The sequence below is a fragment of the Lepisosteus oculatus genome, chromosome 1, assembly GCF_040954835.1.
Source record: "Lepisosteus oculatus isolate fLepOcu1 chromosome 1, fLepOcu1.hap2, whole genome shotgun sequence".
Taxonomy (NCBI): Eukaryota; Metazoa; Chordata; class Actinopteri; order Semionotiformes; family Lepisosteidae; genus Lepisosteus; species Lepisosteus oculatus.
In genome coordinates, this window is record NC_090696.1 from 17,735,240 (window position 1) to 17,756,050 (window position 20,811).

At 42.4% G+C, this 20,811-nt stretch overlaps 1 protein-coding gene across 8 annotated transcripts; it reads right to left on the reverse strand.

Annotated features, from left to right (window-relative positions):
* Positions 1-185: 185 nt before the first annotated feature.
* pcbp2 (poly(rC) binding protein 2) lies at positions 186-20,811 on the reverse strand. 8 transcript variants are annotated; one of them, XM_015344129.2, is made up of 13 exons: positions 19,805-19,890; positions 18,862-19,000; positions 17,443-17,466; positions 16,879-16,911; positions 16,100-16,216; positions 15,375-15,506; positions 14,754-14,882; positions 13,955-14,029; positions 11,997-12,038; positions 9,989-10,061; positions 8,814-8,866; positions 7,958-8,127; positions 186-2,775 (listed from the first exon to the last, which is right to left on the reverse strand). In XM_015344129.2, the coding sequence occupies exons 1-13, from the start codon at positions 19,870-19,872 to the stop codon at positions 2,739-2,741; spliced, it is 1,092 nt and encodes a 363-aa protein (XP_015199615.2). In that variant the 5' UTR covers positions 19,873-19,890; the 3' UTR covers positions 186-2,738. The 8 variants fall into 8 exon arrangements, with proteins under 8 accessions (XP_015199615.2, XP_069042094.1, XP_069042029.1 ...); XM_069185993.1 differs by having other exon boundaries at positions 8,814-8,869; positions 19,805-19,887; XM_069185928.1 differs by lacking the exons at positions 186-2,775; positions 19,805-19,890 and adding exons at positions 4,063-5,889; positions 20,629-20,811 and having other exon boundaries at positions 8,814-8,869.

Genomic DNA, 20,811 nt, shown 5'->3' on the forward strand with positions numbered 1-20,811 from the left:
TTTAGTGTTCAATGAGTGAACAGAGAATAGTTCAGCGGCTCGAAAAATAACTGGGAGTTCAGTCTGGCCTATAGCCTCCATTTCCCAGCTGTAGTTTGTTTGCGTGCATAGTATCAAGATGAGGGCCACATCCCATGAAACACGAGCTTTTTAACAAGGACACAATTAACATGGAAACATCAAGAGACTTTTTAACGGTTTTAATAAGTGATCTTCAACAGTATGCAGAATCCAGGTCTACATTGTTTTGAAACCAGTGCAAAGGCTAGATCTGAAAAGTCTACTTATAAAGAAGGGTGCAAGAAGCTAGAGATCCAAAAAGTTATCTTTAAACCATCATTCAAATTATACTAGTTGCCCCATTTTAGAGATCTTTTCAGAGGACAGACCTTCTAGTAGTTTAGAAAGTGTTAGTGCTGGTTTGCAGTTCTTTTAAATTCATAAAAATTCAGTATCCTCAGCAAATGCAGATCCAGTTTGGATATTCTAGGGAACGCACAACTCTCTCCTCTTCTGTTCCTTGGCACCTGACCTGTCATACTCCCAAAAAACAACAGGTGCAGTGGGGAATGGGAGGGCTGGAATGACACGGTGAAAAAAGTACCCAAAGAAAATAAAATGACACCAAAGGGCACTGTAAAATTGCACCCACCCGTGAAAGTCTTACCCATCAAAATTCAGAATGGAGACCAGATGTGCACAGCTCCTGTCCTTGAGGGGGCATAATCTTTAGGCTTTCACTCCAGCCGAGCTCTTAACCTCAAACTACTGGCTTAACCGGACCCATTTAAAGTTTTTCCAAGAGTCGTCATCCATCAATAAAGGGTGATTGTGTCTAAGGAAACATGCAGAATGATGATAGTTGGGCATCGGAGATTTAGAGCATGGGTAGGCAAGGGATCTTCCATCCCCCCCCCATTAGTCTTTGTTCCACTTAAGAGTTACTAAGTGATCACCATAACCTGGTTCAATTAAAGTTACAAAGTCATTAGTGAATATGTTGGGAGATATTAAGGTCCTGTAATATGGACAAGAGACAGGATTCCCCATTCCTTCTGGTTATTATTCCAACCGAGCTCCTAAACTAGATTAATTGAAGCCTTAATTGCCTTTAACATTTATATAATATATCCAAATTTTTAAGTGCTATAATTCACAAGGCTGCCTGGTAACGACCCCTCTATCCACTGTAGCATGGAGACAAGGACATTCCCACCTGCTGGAACAACTCATATTTAGAACTGTAAAGCCTCCTCCCAGGAGATGCAGCAGTAACTAGAGAGGGTGCTGCAGGCACCTGGAAAGTTGTAGAATGTCCCAATAGCACAACCATTCCTAATCTCAAAATCATGTCCTAGCAGTACTCGGCTAATTGCCAACCACCACTGCTTCAGATAAAAGCAACACGTACAGTAAAAGACTAAAGAATAAACCCAACTAGTGCACTGTCATCAAATTAATAAACCAGTGCGGATTAAATGTTACACAGATAGATGTGTCAAACACTCCTACAATAGGCACTGGGAATTCTGCATGGGTACGTAAATATCTAGAATATAAAGTAGTAACTTTTCAGTATAGGGTGACCGCAATTTCCAGCTCCGGTCCTCAAAGTCAGAACACGGCAGTTTATCTGAATTTCCTTCAATTATGAGCTCTCAGAAGATGTGTTCCGCATTCTCCACTGCCTTAAGCAGCTGACTAATGAGCTGCAGAAAGCCTGCTGGACTCCAGACCCCAAGGACAAGACCTGGAAACCCCTGAATCAATCACAATTAAGGAGCAGGCTACACCACAGAGTACTACTGTAATGAACAGGCATACATGTTCCAATACTGGAGTAATCATTACTCATAGGAGGGGTGCTCATCTCCAGGGCTAGAGGACAGCAATCCAGCAGGATTGCAGGGATCCGCCATCTCCAGGACCTTAATCTCAAAGAACTGAGGAAAGGTGTTAAACTGCTCCAGTTAAGCCATAATGTAGTTAGTGCAACAGGGTTCAGGGCACTGAGTGAGGTACAGAATCTAATCCCAGCAGGGGCAGGGAGAGCTGCACTCTTCACATCAGAAGCTGAACAGAGATGAAAACCTGTGGACTGAGCAGTCCTCCAAGACTGTAGCTGTACATCCCCGACAGTGAACACGGGCCATGTTGCAGTGCCTTTGGGAGGGGTTTACAAGATACATCCCTTACACACCAATGTTAAGAATCCAGAATTTATTTAGATCAAATTACTATAACAGGGATAGGACTGACCTCAGTGGAAGCATGGGGTTTTGCACTTTCTCCCCAAAGGTGGGATTAATAATTAAACAAAAGAACACAGAGATAATCAGTCCATCTATTCTTTTTTATTTTGTTTTTTGTTTTTTTTTAATTTTTCTTTTTTTTTGTCGTTTTTTTAGAAAAATCTGACATTACAGAACTAAACTTAAGCCTATTCAGATTTTTCACTTCTACACTTTCTGATGGTATAACAGAAACTCAAAATATGAAAAGGAGAGAAAGGTAAATGGTCTTCTTTTCAAAAACAAAAAGGAACATTAAAACCACCGATCAGATGTAAAGGGAATTAAAAACTGAAATCCTTAAGGAAAAAAAAAAAAGATGGATTTATTTGTGGGTATTAGTTTAACAAAAATAAAATAAGTATGAAAAAGTGGATTGTGGCTTTAACTACTTTAATGGATTTTAATGGGTAAAAAGTAGGATTTAGTGCTGGGACTTTTTACATGTCAGTTGGTTGCCAGTCCGGTCGCTTCCGAAGACAGCCTGGAACAAGACATTGGAAAGAAAGAGAGAAAATGCGATTTCCATTTAATAGTTTTAAACACGGTATCATGATCTCAAACAGTGAAAACACACTAGACCTGTCCAGCTGCCATTTTTCACATTAATATAATATATATTTATATGTTACATCTTCAAATGGCCTTGAGCTCCAACCACCTTTCCTCAATTAATATTAGGTAGTGTCCAGTGATAATTAAAGGTTACATTAAGTCATTTTTCTGGGAAAAAACACCAAAAGGGTTTAGCTATAAATATCTAAGGTGACACCATAACTGATGAACACTGACTTGTTCATACCAACTTAAGAAGTAGTGATATTTAGGTCAAGATCCATCTGAATCATGTTGCACTAGTCAAGATATCCATGGCAATTTGTAAAGAGTTCTACAGCTGTAAGATTCTGTGAAACAATTAAGTAGCAGTTTGTGACATCTCTGGAAGGTTTAAAAGCCACCCAACGACCTGAAAACCTTTAGTTCAAAGCACAGCAAAGAGTAGAATACATATGTAATATAAATGGTACTCCATAGGTTTCCAGGAAATAATTTTATGACAGCTCTTCAACTGCAAATAATCAGCATTGATTGACAGCTCACATGCACAATGTTTTGATTTCATTTACTTCAAAACAAAAGCCTTGAGTGCGGTCTTTTAAAGTTCTACTTTTTCCGAAACAGAATTCAGCTGTTGCATCTCATATCACAATCTTTTGAAAATATAAATCCAGCCGGTAAGATTTCCTAGCTAAAATGTAAATAAATGACTAAGGACTCCACAGCAGTCATCACTTTTTCTTACAAAACACCCAAATTTATCTCCCCAATGTATCTGTGCTTCTGGTCTGATTTGTGCGACAGCTGCGGAGCTAGGCCTCTTTAGACAGATGGTTGGAAAACACTTTCAGGTGTACTGAAGCACAGAAGGGTCTCAACTCTCTCCAAGTAGGAGGACGTGCAGCTTTTAACCTAAGTAGATTTCCATTTGTGCCCAAGATCTGCACAACCATCAATGATGGACAGTTACGTGAACTTCCAAGAAGACTTCAATGTAAAAGAAAACTACAGAGAATGACCACACCAGAAAAAAACCCACCACCCACCCAACCCTCTGAGCAGACAGCAGGCACAGGCAGATTATACAATTCAGTAATCAGTAACGCGAACAGATGGCAGTGCAGGAAAAGCTCCATTCCACACAATTGAATGAAAAAACCTCAACCTGCTTTTGCAGGACCACAAACACATTTAAGCAGACATCAAAACTCCCTGGAATTGATGTATTTTATTAGTTACAGAGAAGATATGGCAAACAGATCAAGGCTTTCCATCATGTAATAGTGTAGAGCAGACACAGAGGGATGGGTGCAGTGACGCCCAGCACTACCCAGGGGATCAAAATGACAAGTACCATAGGGAGTCACTGACTGGCCCCACTCCACACCCACTCGTGCACAATCTAAAAAAATGAGCCAAACAGCACCTCTGACGAGCACAATTTTGCGATAATGCTTCCACGAACAACAGCAAAACTTTATCCCAGTCCTAACTTGTGGTAATGCATGATCCAAATACAAAATAAAACGTGAAAGATGTGAAAGGAAGCCTCACTTGGCAAAACCCAATTTAATTATATAAGGTTATTACTTCCATGAGGAATATTCCACTGCTTATGGCTTTTAAACACGTTTGCTTCATTGTGGTCAATGGTGCTCTTTTCACAGAGAGGCCTTTGTAATCACAGTCCAACGTTTTCCAGATTTTGAATTCCAAATATTGCTCTCCCCATTTCCACCGCTATTAAGACCAGTCCAATAAGGCCGTGGGCTTTGGGAACATACTTGATTGCCATGCTGTATCAAGTCAGTGGACTCTTGTCTGCAAGCTTTGGAGCCAGCAAAAGAGACTGCAGACGTTCTTTGCTTGAAGTTAAATATATTCTCAATATACAGGCAGAATGTTAAAGGAACAAACTGAGCAATGCATTAGAGCTTCATGTTTAAACTGCAGCAGCTAGAATAAGATTCTTTATAATACCTGGAACCCCCCTCCCTCCATAATCTTAACTTTCCAGACAAGGCATCATCCTAATATCATCCTAATATTTCTCACTACTCTAAGACACTCTCTGGCTTAATAGCCACCTTTATCCGTGACGGTGTTAAGATTCAGGCTAAATCTAGTCACTACATCCACTTAAAGCAACAAAGCATGTTTGACCCCAACTGAAAAGATCACATTAAAGAGCCAGGCCATTCCCAAGCACAGTTGCTGATGCTTGCAAGTGTTAGCCGCCACTTTGCGGAGAGAAAAACAAAACTGGCAGCAGTTCAAAAGTGAAGTCGGAAAACGGAAAGCTTCCTCGATCCGATGCAACCGTTGTTAGCCGTGAAAGTGCATGGCCAATAAGGGGAAAACTGGGGAGTTCGCACAAAATAATATGGGATCAGTCTTTATAAGGCAACACTAAAATCCTCTCCAGAACACCAGCAAGAGAACTTAGAAGTGAAAAATTACAGTGGCGGCTGGGGGGGGGTTCTATGGGATGCCAGAAGAAAAGGGCTTGCAGCAGGCTTAGTCCAATACATTACAAATAAAAAAACATTACAACCCAGGACACAAAGCGATTTAAAAAAAAACAAGCCACTAGTAAGGAGACAGCCTTCTTTTCTTGGACTTGGAGGCCAGATCGGAGGAGCTCAGTTTGTTAGCGGTGCAGGGGACCGCTGCCGCGCCCGTGCTTTCGGGTGGCATGGCGGCGGCGGCGGACGCCACCGGGCTCTTGGCGGGCGCACTAACGACATTGAGGGCCAGCAGTGGGACGGGTTTCATGCCAAGCAGACTGGAGACACACACGGGGGAGCTGGGGAGCGGGGAGTCGGAAGAGGAGGCGGAGGAAAGGGGGCCCGGAGCCAGCAGGGAGGAGAGGGTGATGGAGGCTGGGGAGGACACCACAGAGGAAGAGGAGGAAGAAGAGGAGGAGGAGGTAGCGGTGGTGGTAGTAGTAGTGGTAGTAGAAGAGGGGGGGCAAGGCTGACAGAGGCTCATGCTGAGGTGCTGCTCGGGATTCGAGGAGGAAGGTTTAGCGGACTCTACGCTGTAACAGAGAAAGAGAGAAAAGGAAAAAGAGGGACACACAGTCGGGCTGGGTTACTGGGTAAGGCGAGGTGTTGGGAGAGGGTGGCAAGGGGTGGGGACCTAGCTTTACAACGGACGCACATACAAAACAGGGCGACATTCACAGACCACATTTCACAAGACCAGAGACTTTACTGGCAGAGTAGTTAAGTACAATAAAGAAAAGCCAGATTTACTCATAGGTGACTCTAGTTAATCGAATTCATCTGATGCTAACGTAGTCATTTCATTCATGGGTATCGTTTCAATGACAACTGGAAAACGACACCTTGCCAAATACAAAGTGCATGTGATGAGGAAAAAAGTTATTGTACTCGTAATCCGGTTTCTTCTTTAACGGTTTGCAGAGGTTTCAGTTTCTACAGCATGGCATTAGCCGACACTACATAAATAAACGCCAAATCTGCCAGTGAAGTCAAGAGTTGGGGGTAGGACACAGTGTACATGTATATTAAATGGTTAATATGCGTTACACAAGGTTATAGCCTTCTTCAACTAATATCGTTTTGCCAAGAGGCAGTGGGCCGCCTGTCCACAGAAGACTTATAACATAGCAACAATACTGGATTATGACCAGTATGCTGCATTGGAATTTCAATGCTCCGAAAAGCTTTTACGTTAACAAGTTAGAGTAAGGAGTACCTCAGGGGATTAACTGCATTTTCAGCTTTTCAAACTGCTAAGGGAAATGAATTCCTAAAAATGACTATTTCTACGCGGGCTTTTTGTTCCCCCAGATTTTTTAGATTTTCCCTTGATAGGAATGTAAAAAAAAGGGTTATTATCCATCTTGGAAAAGGGTTTTTTAGTAAGCGAAATGAGAAAATTAGGCTAAATGAATGGAGATGAAAAGTAAGTTGGTGTTGCACACATTTTCAGACTGTCAAGCTGTGTAAACCAATTCAACTGATCATAAATTATAGAACAGGATCCCAGAGGCTTATTCAGTGAACTTAAAAAGTCCTCAGAATCAAAGAACGTTAGCAATCATTGAAAACTGTGCTCAGATCTCAGAACTTAAATGAGCTTCGGGCAACACTAAGAGACCAAGAAAATCTAGGGTGCTACTGCAGGTTATGTAGGTGCTCAGAGGTGAGGCTGGGGGTGCCATCAAGGTCCTGTCTACAATGGTCCAATGGTACGGTCTGAAATGTGGAATTTATTCTGTAATTCAACTGATTAAGCAATCCCTTCCGTGCCCAATCTGCTGTGTAGTGGGGCTACTGTGCATCACCCCAGTGAGGACTGTACTTCAGAGATGGATAAAATGAGCCCCTTTCTAGGTGCAAAGCACTTTTGGAACCTTTAAGGTGAAAAGCACTATGTAAAATGTAAGGAAGTATAACATTTCAATACATTACTAAAAACTAAAGGTATCTGCCTTACAGAGTGATCTCCTTAAATTTCTAACATGTAGGACAGGGTGATCAAGAGAGACCATACCATGTTTCTACAGAACAGATTAAAAAGGTGACCTTTTCAGTAATTTTCTCTTTTGAAATTGTCCCTATCACTCCTACAGAGATCATTACCTATTCGTTTATAAAATCACCTCGACTTTCGGCTCTCGTCTTCCTTAGCCACTACACCATTAACAAGCAGCCACAACAGAGGCTCTCAGTTTTTTTTAGCATCCGAGTGAAAACATAAGGCCCTGTCAGATGGGCCCACATGAACACAAAGTCTGAAAATAAGAGAAAAATATTCCCCATTGCTTTGTACTTGAGGATCGTTGTTCAGTGATAAATGTCTGCTTAAATGGTCTGAAGTGTCTTAAGAGATGACCCTTCAGCTGAATAACACTCCTGCTCCCATTCGGCAGAAAAAAGGTAAATCAACATAAAATCACACAAAGGAGATGTTAAAACTGTCCATAAGATCAACACCAAATAGGGTGTCTGGTAAACCATTTTAAAAGGAACCCCTGGCTTCAGGTGAGTGCACCTGTGCCCCTACAGGTACGTTACTGCCTGTGCCCAGCTGCCCCCAATAAAGAGTGCCATCGATCGTTTACACCGAGCTCTTACCTGGCATTGATGAGGTACTCTGCCAGGCTGATGCTGGCCGGTGAGCCAGTGATGGTAACTTGCCGATCTGTGCTACCCTCTACCGGGTTGGCGATTTTGATCTGTGCGCCGGACATCTGGCGAATCTCATTGATTTTGGCACCTTGGCGGCCAATGATGCATCCAATTAGCTGGAAAGGTGGCAGTGGTGTAGAAAGGTTACATGAAGAAATACAGCAGGAACAAAACACAACTTCACTTGCAACTGAGTTGCTTGCTCTGTCTCAGTAGCTGAAAACCTTAACCTTGGGAAGACCGTGGCTCTTCATGAAATCTGGAAGGCATTGTGCACTGCCACAGAAAAATGCAAAAAACCCAGAGAGGACAGAGCATTATCTGAATGTCAACAAATCAAGACAGGCCTTTAATATAACCTTTAGCTTTGCTTACTGCCAATTACCACCATCAAGTGTGGGCAATCAGGAAATCAATTCTCAAAAACAACCTATTCTAAAAGATCAGAAATACACAATCCGCACTTCCAATGCATTCTGCAAACCCTGATAAAAGATCCAAGATCATATTTGCACCTATACAAAGCAGCCAATAACCATCCATTCAGCTTGATCATACCTTCTCAAACTTTACTCAGCCTCTGAAGGTAGCCACTGCAGCTGTTAAGATCTTGAAGAGACTAACAAATCTAAATGGATGGTAAATGATCTGGAGTTGACTGGCAGTTCTCAGTCCAACAGTACAAATACAACCTTAACTCAGTGATCAGTGTTGGCAAGACCAGGGACCCCAGCCTGCTCTGGGGTCTGCAGACTCAGCACAACAGAGAATGGGCAAAGAGGCAGGGGAACGGAATACTTACATCATTTGGAATGGTGAGCTCATGAGAACTGGTCTGGGCTGAGGCATCCATCCCTGCTAAAAAGTGAAACGTACAGAAATCAGTCATTCAATTAAGGAACAACCTAAATCCAGATAGCAGGAAACTGCTAACATAAACCAGCAAACAGTACCCACTCCTAATGTACACAACACAACCTTAGGCATAACTGTGAAATACGTGACAACCTATTTAACCCTTGAATTTACTACCCTTCTATGATTTAAATCTATACATTGAAAACCAGATCTATCCCCTCTTTATTTGCAAGTGCCGTCCTCTCTGAATGTTGTGCTTTCTTCCCAGCACTCCCTGTACGTATTACACATTTTTAAGTCTGTGCAGGGCTTGTCCCACAGTATTCCAATCTTTGACGCATGATGTGCAGTCTGATCTACCAAATATCATTCCTCTCTAAACCCAACCCCTCCAGAAGGAGGCCTGGGAAACCATGAGGAGATGCACTCAAAATCAGGCTGTTAGGGCCTTCCCAGATAAGTCCTATCTTACGAACTGCCCGAAGCCAGGAATTTCATCAACTCCTCTAAACCAAATACTCCCCCCTCCCATCCCCCTCAACTCCCTGGTGGGAATATGGCACAAAAGACCCATATGCAGCATGCTTTACTGTAGCAATGATTTAGGAGCCCTTCCCCCATCTGCCCAAGGTCTCTGAATACTATCTGCTGTACAGCACTACTTCTCCCCTGGGTATATGGGCTTTGTCACACTAATCGGAGACAAACAACAGGACTGTCAGGACAAAGCATTATTAAAAAAAAGTACAGAATGTTCAGATGTTCTAATCTAGACCACAAACAATCTGGAGATAAAAAAAAAATTCAGATAAGCCAACCATTTCCCGAACATTTAAATTTGGTGCATTATAAAAGGAACAATGTTATACTTTTGAGATCAGGCACAATTGCGACATATCACTGTCTAACAAAAAAAAAATCAACTTTTTATAAAGTTTGGTGAGACTTTCAGAGTTTTGCGCAAAGGAATATGAACCAACAACTGCTGCCCAGGATGATTAAGCATACTTAGAAGTTAGACAGGACTCGATAGCATGAAGCGGCTTGTCCTTCAGTCTGTCCTCATCCAGCCACTGCAGTAATAAAGAGATACTGAAAACTCCCCACCCAGCTACCTACCAGTGAAGCCAGTGTTACTGGGAGCCAAGGGGAAGGGGCTCTGCTGCATGGCCAGCTGGTGCAGTTTAGTGAGCTGCGGGCAGAAAAACAGAACATAAGCGTTAATGTGGAGGAGGAGCGGACCATCTTTTACCCCAGTGTTTCAGCACTACAAACTCGCCACCTAGTTGCACACACCTGGACTGAAAAGACAAGTCTGCTCTACAGGCAAACTGCAAAAAAGGTGACGCACGACGCACTGGCTCAAGGACCAAAGTGTGGTTTACAAAGTGCACTGGTTGAACAAACAAAACAAAAAAGTCCTCTGGAGTCCTGAGGGTCTTCTCACATCACACTGCAGAATTTGAGCTGTGCTTTAGTAACAGATATCCCAATGTTTCACAGAGGTAGGACACAGTTCTCTCCCAAGAACCATGAGAAACAACAACTCTTAAGAATTCCCAACTTCCCTTCAGACTCCACGTTATATTATGTGAAAAAGTGTTCACTTTGCTAAAGCTCTGCTAAAACCCCGCAGTTTGCAATGTTTGGTACAGATCCTGTCTTGACGCAAGATTGGACGGCAGCACCACCGCTGACATTGCACATTTCGACTTGTCAAACTTCAAGGCTGAAAAATACATCCAGTGTTTTTCAAAACACAAGAAAATAAAACATAGCTGACTAAAATTGTTTAAGAAAGGATTTAACCACGCCAGATGTCCTACAAAGGTATACCAAAAGGTGAAAATGGAAGAAAAAAAGGACAAGACCTCAGACCTATTAAGCACCTACTAGCAAAAGTATCCCAAGCTTCCAAAGATGGAGTGCAAACTTAATGTTATCGTATTCCAAACTACATTATCCCACAAAACCACACGGTATAAAAGCACTGGGCTCAAGTGACCAAGTGTCACGCAGTCTGCTTCACTATGGAGCAGTTTTCACAGAACCTGTAAGCAAGGGAGCTTCTTCAATCCTTATGAAGTTTAATCCCATGTAAGCAAGTTTACATACATTGTTCCACCTAAAGAACGCTCTAAAAATCCCGAAAGATCCTCCTTTCACCGACAAGATCAAAGATGGAATAATTGAAATGTCTTCAAAATCACAAACTGCCTGCTTTATTTAGAAAATAATGTACATTTGTCACCACGCTGGAATCACTCCAGAGAAGTACTAGATGCATTACCAAGCCTGAAAATGTTCTGACAATTTAAAACAAACCTTTAGTCTTGAACAGAGGACTGCCCATGGACCTGATTTAAGCATTCAAAATTAACCCACTAGACTTATTCAGAACCAAAACAAACCCCAGAACTCAGGTGGAAACTAAAGGGAAGTGCATTTAGAACTGACACCAGAAGGCACATCTTTACTCAAAGAGTTGTAGGAGTATGCAAGATCCTACTTGAAAAAATGAACTCAACCTCCAAGCACCACTTGAAAGAAACCAGGAAAAGATCTTTAGATCACTTAGCTAAGAACGAAATGAGACAGATGAGCTAAATGGCCTTTTCACCTCTTAGTTTTCACTTTTCACGTCAAATTTGGGTGAAAACCCAAGTTTAAAATATAAAACAAGCTCTGAGCAGACTGCAAACTAAGGTTAAACACACACTGTCATACAACTTCTACCAAGACAATTACTAAGTAACACCCACCTATTCCACTTCCAAATTTGAGGGAAAAATGCAGCAGAAAGAAACAAAAATGCTAAAGAAGCAAGGGATCAGGAAAGACTGGGAAAGAAGGTCTAGATGCAAGTAAGCAAGAAGAAATCAAGGAAGGGATGGGAAAGCTGCTTCATAGCATCACTGATGCTCTACACAATTTGCTTTAGTAGTCTGTTGATTTGAAAGGGAAGGACTACCCATGAGAGCCTTAGGCACAGGACCAAATACATGGGCAACTTCCGGTTTTGATTAAAATCGGAAAAACAAAATCAGAACTAATCTTCCACCCCTATATGGCTATTGATCGAATCACTCAAGTCCTTTAAGAAAAGGAAAAGGAGACTAACACTTACATCTGGGTGTGGAATGGCGTACTGTCCTTGAACGGTATAAGCCTGTAAAGAAAAGACAGCGTTCAGGAGAGTGGCTCAACATGCGACCTCGCTGTCCCCATCGTCACTGAACCAAAACCCTGCCAATGGGGCTTGGAGTCTGTGACCTCTCAGGCAGGCAAAACACCGCTTTTCTAACAGCTGAGCAAAATCCCTTCCCAATTTAAGATCCCAGTATGTTTGAGAGTAAATGGGGAGCGGGGGGAAATGTATGCAAGTCCAAAAAATTTCATGCATCACTGGAAGGATGATAATCACTCCCATTTATTGGTTTCCAAGGGGTTGTGGAAATACAGGAAGTGCAGGATGTTGAATCTATATTGGATTCAAGATAGCTTTGCATCTGCCAACATCCTGAAAAGGCTAGAAAGCCTTTGCCTTTGTGTAGTATGTCTAACTATTGCCCAAAGAAAAAAAAAATCAAGACCTACATCAATAATTCCAGTATTAGTGCTATTCAAAAGGCTCGGGAGAGCACTGCTTTGATAGCATGGCTTCAGAATGAATTTAGATCATGCAGAGAGGGGCTGTAAATGTCCTCTGTAAATGACCAAAACACCATCTGGAAGAGGAATGTTTAGCAAATATTACAAAACAAAAGGTGGGGAGATATAGAAGGGCAGGGTCTCCTAATTCCATAACAGATCTGAGAGCAAGCTGCTGTTGCTGGGAAAGGATCTGTCTTGTAAAGTGATGCAAAGCACATGGAACAGGGTGTCAAGACGGGGGGTGGGTGGATAAAGGAAGGAAGGAAGGGGAGCAAAATAAAAATCAAAGAAGTCCACTGCAGAGACCCTGGATTTCTTTAGCTCACTCTTGTACCTGAAGTACTGTATGAACATCTGCAGCCTCAGTGTAACCAGTAATGCACAGTTCATTCACACCTTTCCAAGGTGCAATGCAAGAAAGGATTGCTCTTCAATGAAAAACACCTATCAAACTTGGAAAAAGGGACTCAGCCCAACTGTATCCACTGCAGGCCATTTCAAATATGACAGCTATTACTACTCATAATATCCCTCAAACTACTTTTACATATAACAGTCAGCAATGCCAATACTCTCTACTAACAAGTTATGTAGACAGGATAAATTGTCCTACCACACAGTGATCATTTGATAGTGATATATTCTCTACTGATAGATGCAAATAATACCCTTCTCAGAATACCAAAACAAAAAAGTCAAAAGACTGTTTTGAGAAAATGAAAGTAAAAGTAATTCCTGATCACAGATGCATCTGAACTAAATTCTCTAGATAACCAATGAAGTACACTAAATTTTGGTTACTTAGTGTGTATTTTCTAACAAACTACAATGAAAGTAACAAAGCAAGGTTTATGTCTTTCCTTAAGCACTGTTACCACAGCACATGGGAAATCATTCTTCACATGTTCATGGGGATTCTGGTTTTGGCAATACAAGTAAGAATCGCAAATTGTGTATTTCTAAATTGTTGTGCCCATTAAATCAAACCCACAGCCTCAAAAGGGGCTTTATTTTTAGAAGTTTGGTGCCAATCTACATAATCCTCTAAGTACAAACAGGGATCAATCTAAGAGCTATAGGATTTTTACCCATCATGCAACTCTGTACTCAGACTACAAAGAAGTTGATACAAAAAGCCAGTCTCACCATTAACACATGTAGTTCAGAAGCAGCATCATGACCTATACATTTTTTAAATGCATATTCATATCTTCAAGAGACTCAAAACATTCACAATTTTTTGAACCACTAAGGAGGACATGTCATGCAGGTCAATTTCTAGCCAAGGCAACACTAAAGAGATACAGATTCCCAAATCAAGGCAGATATGGTCAACCCAGAATACCTGTCGACAGCTCTGGTATCGATGTTGCTGTGCGAAGATATTCAGATATATACATCCCCCCAGACACACCCCACAGGGGAAGTTACCTGTCCACCAGCAAAGATGACCGGAGAGCCAGAGGGCTTGGGCCTGTAAGGGATGGTCACACCCTTCGGAGGAGACTGGGGAGAAAACAGGACAACCACCATTTAGAAAGCAGCCATCAGTGAAGACATGCTGACCATGGAAATAGTTCCCTCTTTTTCCTTCCTAACCTAAAATAAAAACCGTGTTTAATGGATGATCAATTCTAGATAGGATCCACAGCACATTTAACAAGATTCAATTCAAACACCAGAGCTATTCAAAGAGTTTTTTCAAGTAGAGCTGAATGTGTCGACGTTCCCGATGACGTTTTAGGTGTAATCCCCTGATCCTCCTGAGCAGAAGTCACTCAAACCCAAGGGGATTCCCAGCAGCTACGAAATTCTTGGCTAAATTCTACTGTACTCCTCTCTTGCCAGCAAACAGATTAATGACATCCAGGTGCTCCAAACAATTCTAAAGAAAGCACCAGAAAAAAACTGAGAAAGTTACCAGAAATAAGCAAGAGGAGTACAGCAAGAGATTTTTATGCCTTGCTCGACTGGGGAAACCAGAACCCACTTGTGTTTCCGTGTCATTCACGACTGCTCATGGGAGACAATACTGCCCTACTACAGCCTTTTTAACAGGTAAAACCTAGCAATTTTTTAGCAAAAGACAAGAAACGGATTGCAGGCCCACAAACTGCTCTGCACCCAGGAAAAAGGAGGAACCCCCCCCTTGTGCTCACAGGGGACCATGTGGTGGTTCTTATGGCCAAGCTCATCGATGGGTTTCCTGGCTGTCTTAGAAAGAACTCACCTCCAGCATGACAACGCAGATCTGCTTGACGCACTCGATGATGGACTGCGGAGTGCCGGCGATGGTGATGGCACGCTCCGTGGAGTTGGGCAGCATGTCCCCTGCCACCTGGACCTGAGCGCCCGTCGACTGCCAGGGATACAATTACAACCACCCCCCATGGTTAGCTCACTGCAGGAGGACATGGCACTCCTGACAGATGATCTTTGTAAGGCACACGCAGCTCCTCCATGGGCCACAATCAATTACAATTACCCATGCAGATCACTAATTAAAACCTCTCCAGATTATCATTCCTGTACCTTACAGAGCACACAACCCAAAGAGAGTACAGCTACTTGCACTTGCCTCCAGCTACAATTAGGGCTGACCAAAAACCTGCTACTCATCTGTGTAACCTTCAAAAAAATGTTTTTCACAGGACAGTATTATTTACTCCAAAAATGCACTATACCCGCACTAGTGGCAAATAAGGTTTATATTTTCAAAAAACCATACACTTGCAGGAAACCTTACAGAAAGGGAACACATAAAAGGGGAGATTTAAATCACAAAAAAAAGCGTCACCCCCTGCCCCACCCACGTCCTGTGACAGCACTCACCCAGCACGCGTTAACTCACCTCGCGGATCTCTTTGATCTTACAGCCGCCCTTGCCAATGAGAGAGCCGCACTGGCTGGCAGGCACCACAATACGCAGGGTCACTGGGGGCTTGCTGGTGGCCGTGCTGTTGGTCATCGCACTACTGATGTCCTGCAGGCACAGAAGGTGCGAGATCCTGTCAGCAGGAGCACTCCACCCTGCTCTCCTGAACTAAACGACAGCTGCCCTTTGAGGAGAGGCAGGCAGCAAACTACACAGAGGTTTGTTAAAAAAAGACTAACCATTTCAGATCAGGGTAGCAACTGAACAGCTGAAGCCTTTGTACCATCCACTTAACTTCAATGCTTCGGGAGTTTTGTGCATTGCTTACTTAATTCATAGTTTAATTATTTTATATATAATCTACAAAAGTTGCCTCCTAAATTACAAGGGCCTTTTTGTCCGTTAAATGAATTCATCCCAGTTTAGCGATTTTAATTCTAAGATGTGAAAAACAGAACTGTCCACATTACTAGACTAGATTTTAAATGTTCGAACCTTTCGAAAGCAGAGCAAGGTTCTTTTTGGTCTATTACACAACGAGCTTTGGCAAACTGTGCTAAAAAGCAGAATAAAAAATACCCTTATATGGCAACAGCCTGGCAATTAATTCATTATTTTCCATTCATTGCTCCGACTCCCTGTTGCTTTTAGCTGATCAGTCCCAGTTTCTGATAAATGATTAGCCTGGAAAACAGCGCTACCTCTTCCAGCTTCTCAATGATCATGGAAAAGGCTTTGAAAATGGCAGTCGTGGGTCCAGCAAGGGTGATGATTCTCTCAGGACAGTTCCCTTCAGAGATATTAATGCGAGCGCCACTCTGTCAAGACAGAAACAGGAAAAGACTTAAGAAACTGCATATGTTGTTATAAACCAAAGCTGTCCTTAAAAGCAGAGCAGGTCCTGCAAAAATTGCTTGTGAGATTCTGGAAAAATGAGCATTTTGTAAAACTGGGAAACGCGTGGATCAGCTAACATTCATTAACATTTCTTGTTTGCATTTGGGTGAAGCTGTCGGCCTCAACACTGAGAAGTTGTTTGATGGACATTGCTACAGATTTAAAAGAAAAAAGGGTCTCCCAGACATGGCTCAAGTCACAGTTTTTGATACAGATCTTTGAAGTTATTGCCTCAGACCTACTTCTGTACAAATGCATATGGGCAATTCGTATGACCTTTGTCTTTGCCTCAGCGGTCAATGCGACAAAAAAAGCCCACTTTCTAATTATTTAAGTTTCTAAAAAAAACCTCAAGACTAGTTTCACACTGTTTATTGAAGTCACCAAGGACAACTGTCAAAGCAGTCAAGCATATAGCTAACTGTGCCAAATGGAGTTTAAAATAAACCGTCCTTTTCAATTAAGACTGACAGAAAAACATTTCACTCACAATTCACAAAAAACTGAGAAACAGGTGGATGCACTGCAAATACCAACTATCAGTTCATCTGCAATCAGCCTTTTCTTTGAACTAGAACCTTACCTCTTCTCGCATCTTCTTTACAGATTCTCCTTTCTAAAAAGGCAAAGGAACAAAAAAAATGGTTTCAGTGCTGGTATGTCAGAAAGGAAAAAGAAACATCTCCAACATCAAGGTCTTCGTAAGAGTCAATTCTAAATCCTGCAGATCAGACTCACCCCCTCACTATCTTCTTGAAGATTAATAGAAATTGTGCCCCCTTCTCTCCCCACACTATCCTTTCTTCTAAGCCAGTACACATCCAGCATTTTCAGGTCCCCATCCATTCTATACTCCTGAGAGCTAGCTGATCTCAGGTCTTCTCCCCTTCACTCCACTGGAGTCCTCTGTCTTTAACTCAACATAATTAGTGCTGAATGCAATGGGGGGGACTGGATGGGCTCCTCATTGCTCTACAACGACCATGTGCTTTCTATTCAGGGAATTGTTTTTTCCCCAGGCAGGAAGATTTCAAATTACTCCTGTTAAATACACTGAGCTGACATCAGAATGCCTTTGTATGCAGGCTTGTACTTCCATGGTATCTCAACCTCCTTAAATAAAGTGAGAAAATGAACCAACACTCACCTTGCCTATGATGCTACCGACTTCCTAGAAAAAAGAAACATTACAATTTAAAGCTCCTGAATCCACAAACTAGAGAAAGGAGTACAAATGTAGCTCTGCAGTCGCCAGACTCCAGGCCTTAAAGCTGCTACAGCAATCCATGAAAAAAAACAGCCAACTCATTTAGTTACTCAAAATACACAAATTCTCGCACATTGCTGTGCTTCCGAAATATTTGTTAGTGAGGTTAAAAGAATTTGAAAATTTAAGGGGCACATTGCAAATGTTTACTGAGTACCGATTCAGTCAAGAGGTCATTAGGCTCATCTAGTCCATTTGGTAGTTGATTGGCCCAGGGATCTCACCCTGCAGTTTCATGCAAGAAACCATATTATCGGCTTAAACATGGCTGGACATCTTGTTCCACCATCCTTTAAATCAAAAAGTGCCTTCTGTTCTTGGTTTTTAACGCACTTCCCAGCAATTCCCTAGTTTGCCCTCCATTTTGTGTTTCACTCTTCATCCTGAACAACAACAGCCATATGGTATTTCATTTAATGAAAACTAATTGAAACTGAAAATGCCCACTTCATAAAGTTGGGAATTGCTAGCATAGACACAAAACAATGGTGTTATAGAAATTCCTATAACAAAATACTGGAGCTTCAATAATTCCACAATGTTCGTGAAAAGAATATATAAAATGTAATTTAAAAGCCTGGATTGTGGAATGTATGCTTAGTAATGTAAACAGTACAAACACTGCATCAGCTCTTCTGATGGTCAACAGAAATGAATTACCTTGATTAGCACTAATATCTGGTAAAATATTACCAGAGCGCACAAAAGCTATTCTCACCATATTTTTTTTACTAGTTCGGGTTCTTCTTTTTCTGAATGATCCACAATGATTTTTAAGCACAATTATCAATTGTTTCATTAACTGAATTTCAATTTTGGAGAACTGTTAACTAGACAACAGCCACATGCGTTGCTCTCAATTGGAAACAAATGCAACAGAAAAATGCTGAAAAATTCAAAGTGAAGAGTGCTCCATTCCACGTTCTGCATTTGAAACTTTTCCATTTAAAGTGTTTGACTAAATGAATGCTGCTCTGACGAGCAATTGTTTTTCTGCTAAACCTATTCACGTTTCATTTGCTCTTATTTTTTCTAACCCAAGGGAAACATCAAAAGAAATATTTTCTCTCTCAACCTCTTGTGCACTGGGTAAATCTACCAAGCACACAGGAACAACACCTGCTTTGAAATATATTCAAATACGCCAGATTACAAACACAGAAGGCATGATGGGTGTTCACAGCATGACAGGCCGATAGGCCGGCATTAATTTATGAAGATGTAGGTGAAACCACCAACCTCACTTTTCACGGTGGGCTATGATATGCTAAATGAGATCTGTCAGAAACTGCAGGTTACCTTGCCATGCATGAGCAATCTGATGGTGAGGGTGACATTGAGTCCTCCTTCGATCACACCGGAGTCCATCATGGGTACAGTGACTAGTGGAGGGACCGGGCTGGTCAGGAGCTGGCGTCTTTGGTCACAAGAATGGAATCTGAGTGGGGGAAAGTGTGCAATGCATTTAAAAACACAAGATCAGGTCCCTTGAAGGTAGGGGGAGACAAAAGGCCACACCAGGGGTGCAGAATCACCACGTTCTTTAAAGAGAAACATATTCCGGGATAGACTGCAATTAGGCTCAACAATTAAAGCGATCGATTGCTTATCCTTCAAAAGCTACAGCCAGGATTCCTTGGCTCCCACCACGTGTTCCAGTTTTAATGTACATAATCAAGCCCGTTTAGTAAAAGCCAATGGGATTGGATTTCTATAAAATAAATTCCATTCAACCTTTTCCTCTGCTTCATCCGGCAAATATCAATATCGATGTGGACGTAGTTTGAAACTTAAACGTAACAATTGACTATACAGTACAGAAATATATTGAGTTTTATTGACTTGTTCAGCTTTGAGAAGCGAGTATAAACAAAATGCCTACAGAATGTGACATAAAACAGACAAAACGCGTCGTATATTTTGCGTCGCTGTTTTTTTTTATTCTGGCTCCATAGGTGCGTATACTGATTAGCGAATGCTTAATAAGACCAAAGTCCAAATTCACAAATGTTCCTGTTGATACGCGCATACACCTGCCATTAACTTCGTCTCCAACTCAAAAAACCTGAACAGCGAGTTAAAAATCTCGCAGACTTTTTCCACCTCGATCTCAAACGGCACCGCGGTAGCCTGAGCCTGACCGAAATGACACGCCTTGTTGTAACCCTACAACACCTGCCAAACGCTTAACGGCGGCCGAAGTCTTGAAGACTTCAAACAAATGAAGCCTGAATACACCTACCCAAGACTTACACCTTCCGTGCGTACTTGTACCGGAGTACAGGACCGCCCCTCACCCCAAGACAACATGTCGCGTTAATGACATTAAATCACAGCGGCGGTTCCACTATTGACACGGTCGCAGCGAGAAAACCAAAAGGTCTTGGATATTGGAATTTTAGATAAAATAACTCTACATTTAGGGAGGGGGGGAGATGCAAAATCCGCGCTCAAGGCAGGCACGACAGAGAGACCGCGGCCCTAAGGAAAGCAGATCTCCTCCTACGTGCTCTACTGCGGGCGGCAATCACGCAGTTAGAAACGCAGGCAACGTGGAAACCCTTTCTCAATTCGCCAGAGCATCGAGTTTCCCCCGCGACACAACCGAGGCAGAACGGTGGGCGCCGAGATCGCCCTCATTATTCACCATCATTCCTGCGAGAACCCAAAACAGCAGATCCACGCTCAAAACAACAACGCCACCCCCCAAAAAAAAAAAACTCGAACACCGACGGGCGATTTGCACCGTCAGAGCCGCCGTCCCCCAACCCCCATTCCCAAACCAAACTACATACGGAAAAAAAAACGTCATACACCGAGAACAAACGACGCACTTGCACGGTAAACTACCGTGCGGTGCGAAAACAAAAACCGAGAAAAGGGCCGAATAAGTGTCGATTTCGGCCAATAAACACGTTTTGCCAGAAAGACGCAGCGCATAAGCAATCCGCATTGTGCTGCGCGCTGTTGCGGCCTACACCTCCTCGCCGAGCCTGGAAACTCCTAGCCCGTGGCGAAATGTGTGTGCGCTTTCTTTTTAAACAACAAAAAATACCGTTTTCTTACCTGTTTCGTGCCTTGGAAGGTGTTCAGGGGGAGGGTAGGGTTTTAAGGGTAGAAGGGGATAGGTTCGGGTGGGTAAAAACCCAGGGGGAGAGTTTACAAAGGAGCCGGGGAGAAGGGAAGAGAGACAGTGAGAGACGGGAGCTCCTCTCAAACACAAAGACAACAAAACTCTCACCTTTCCCC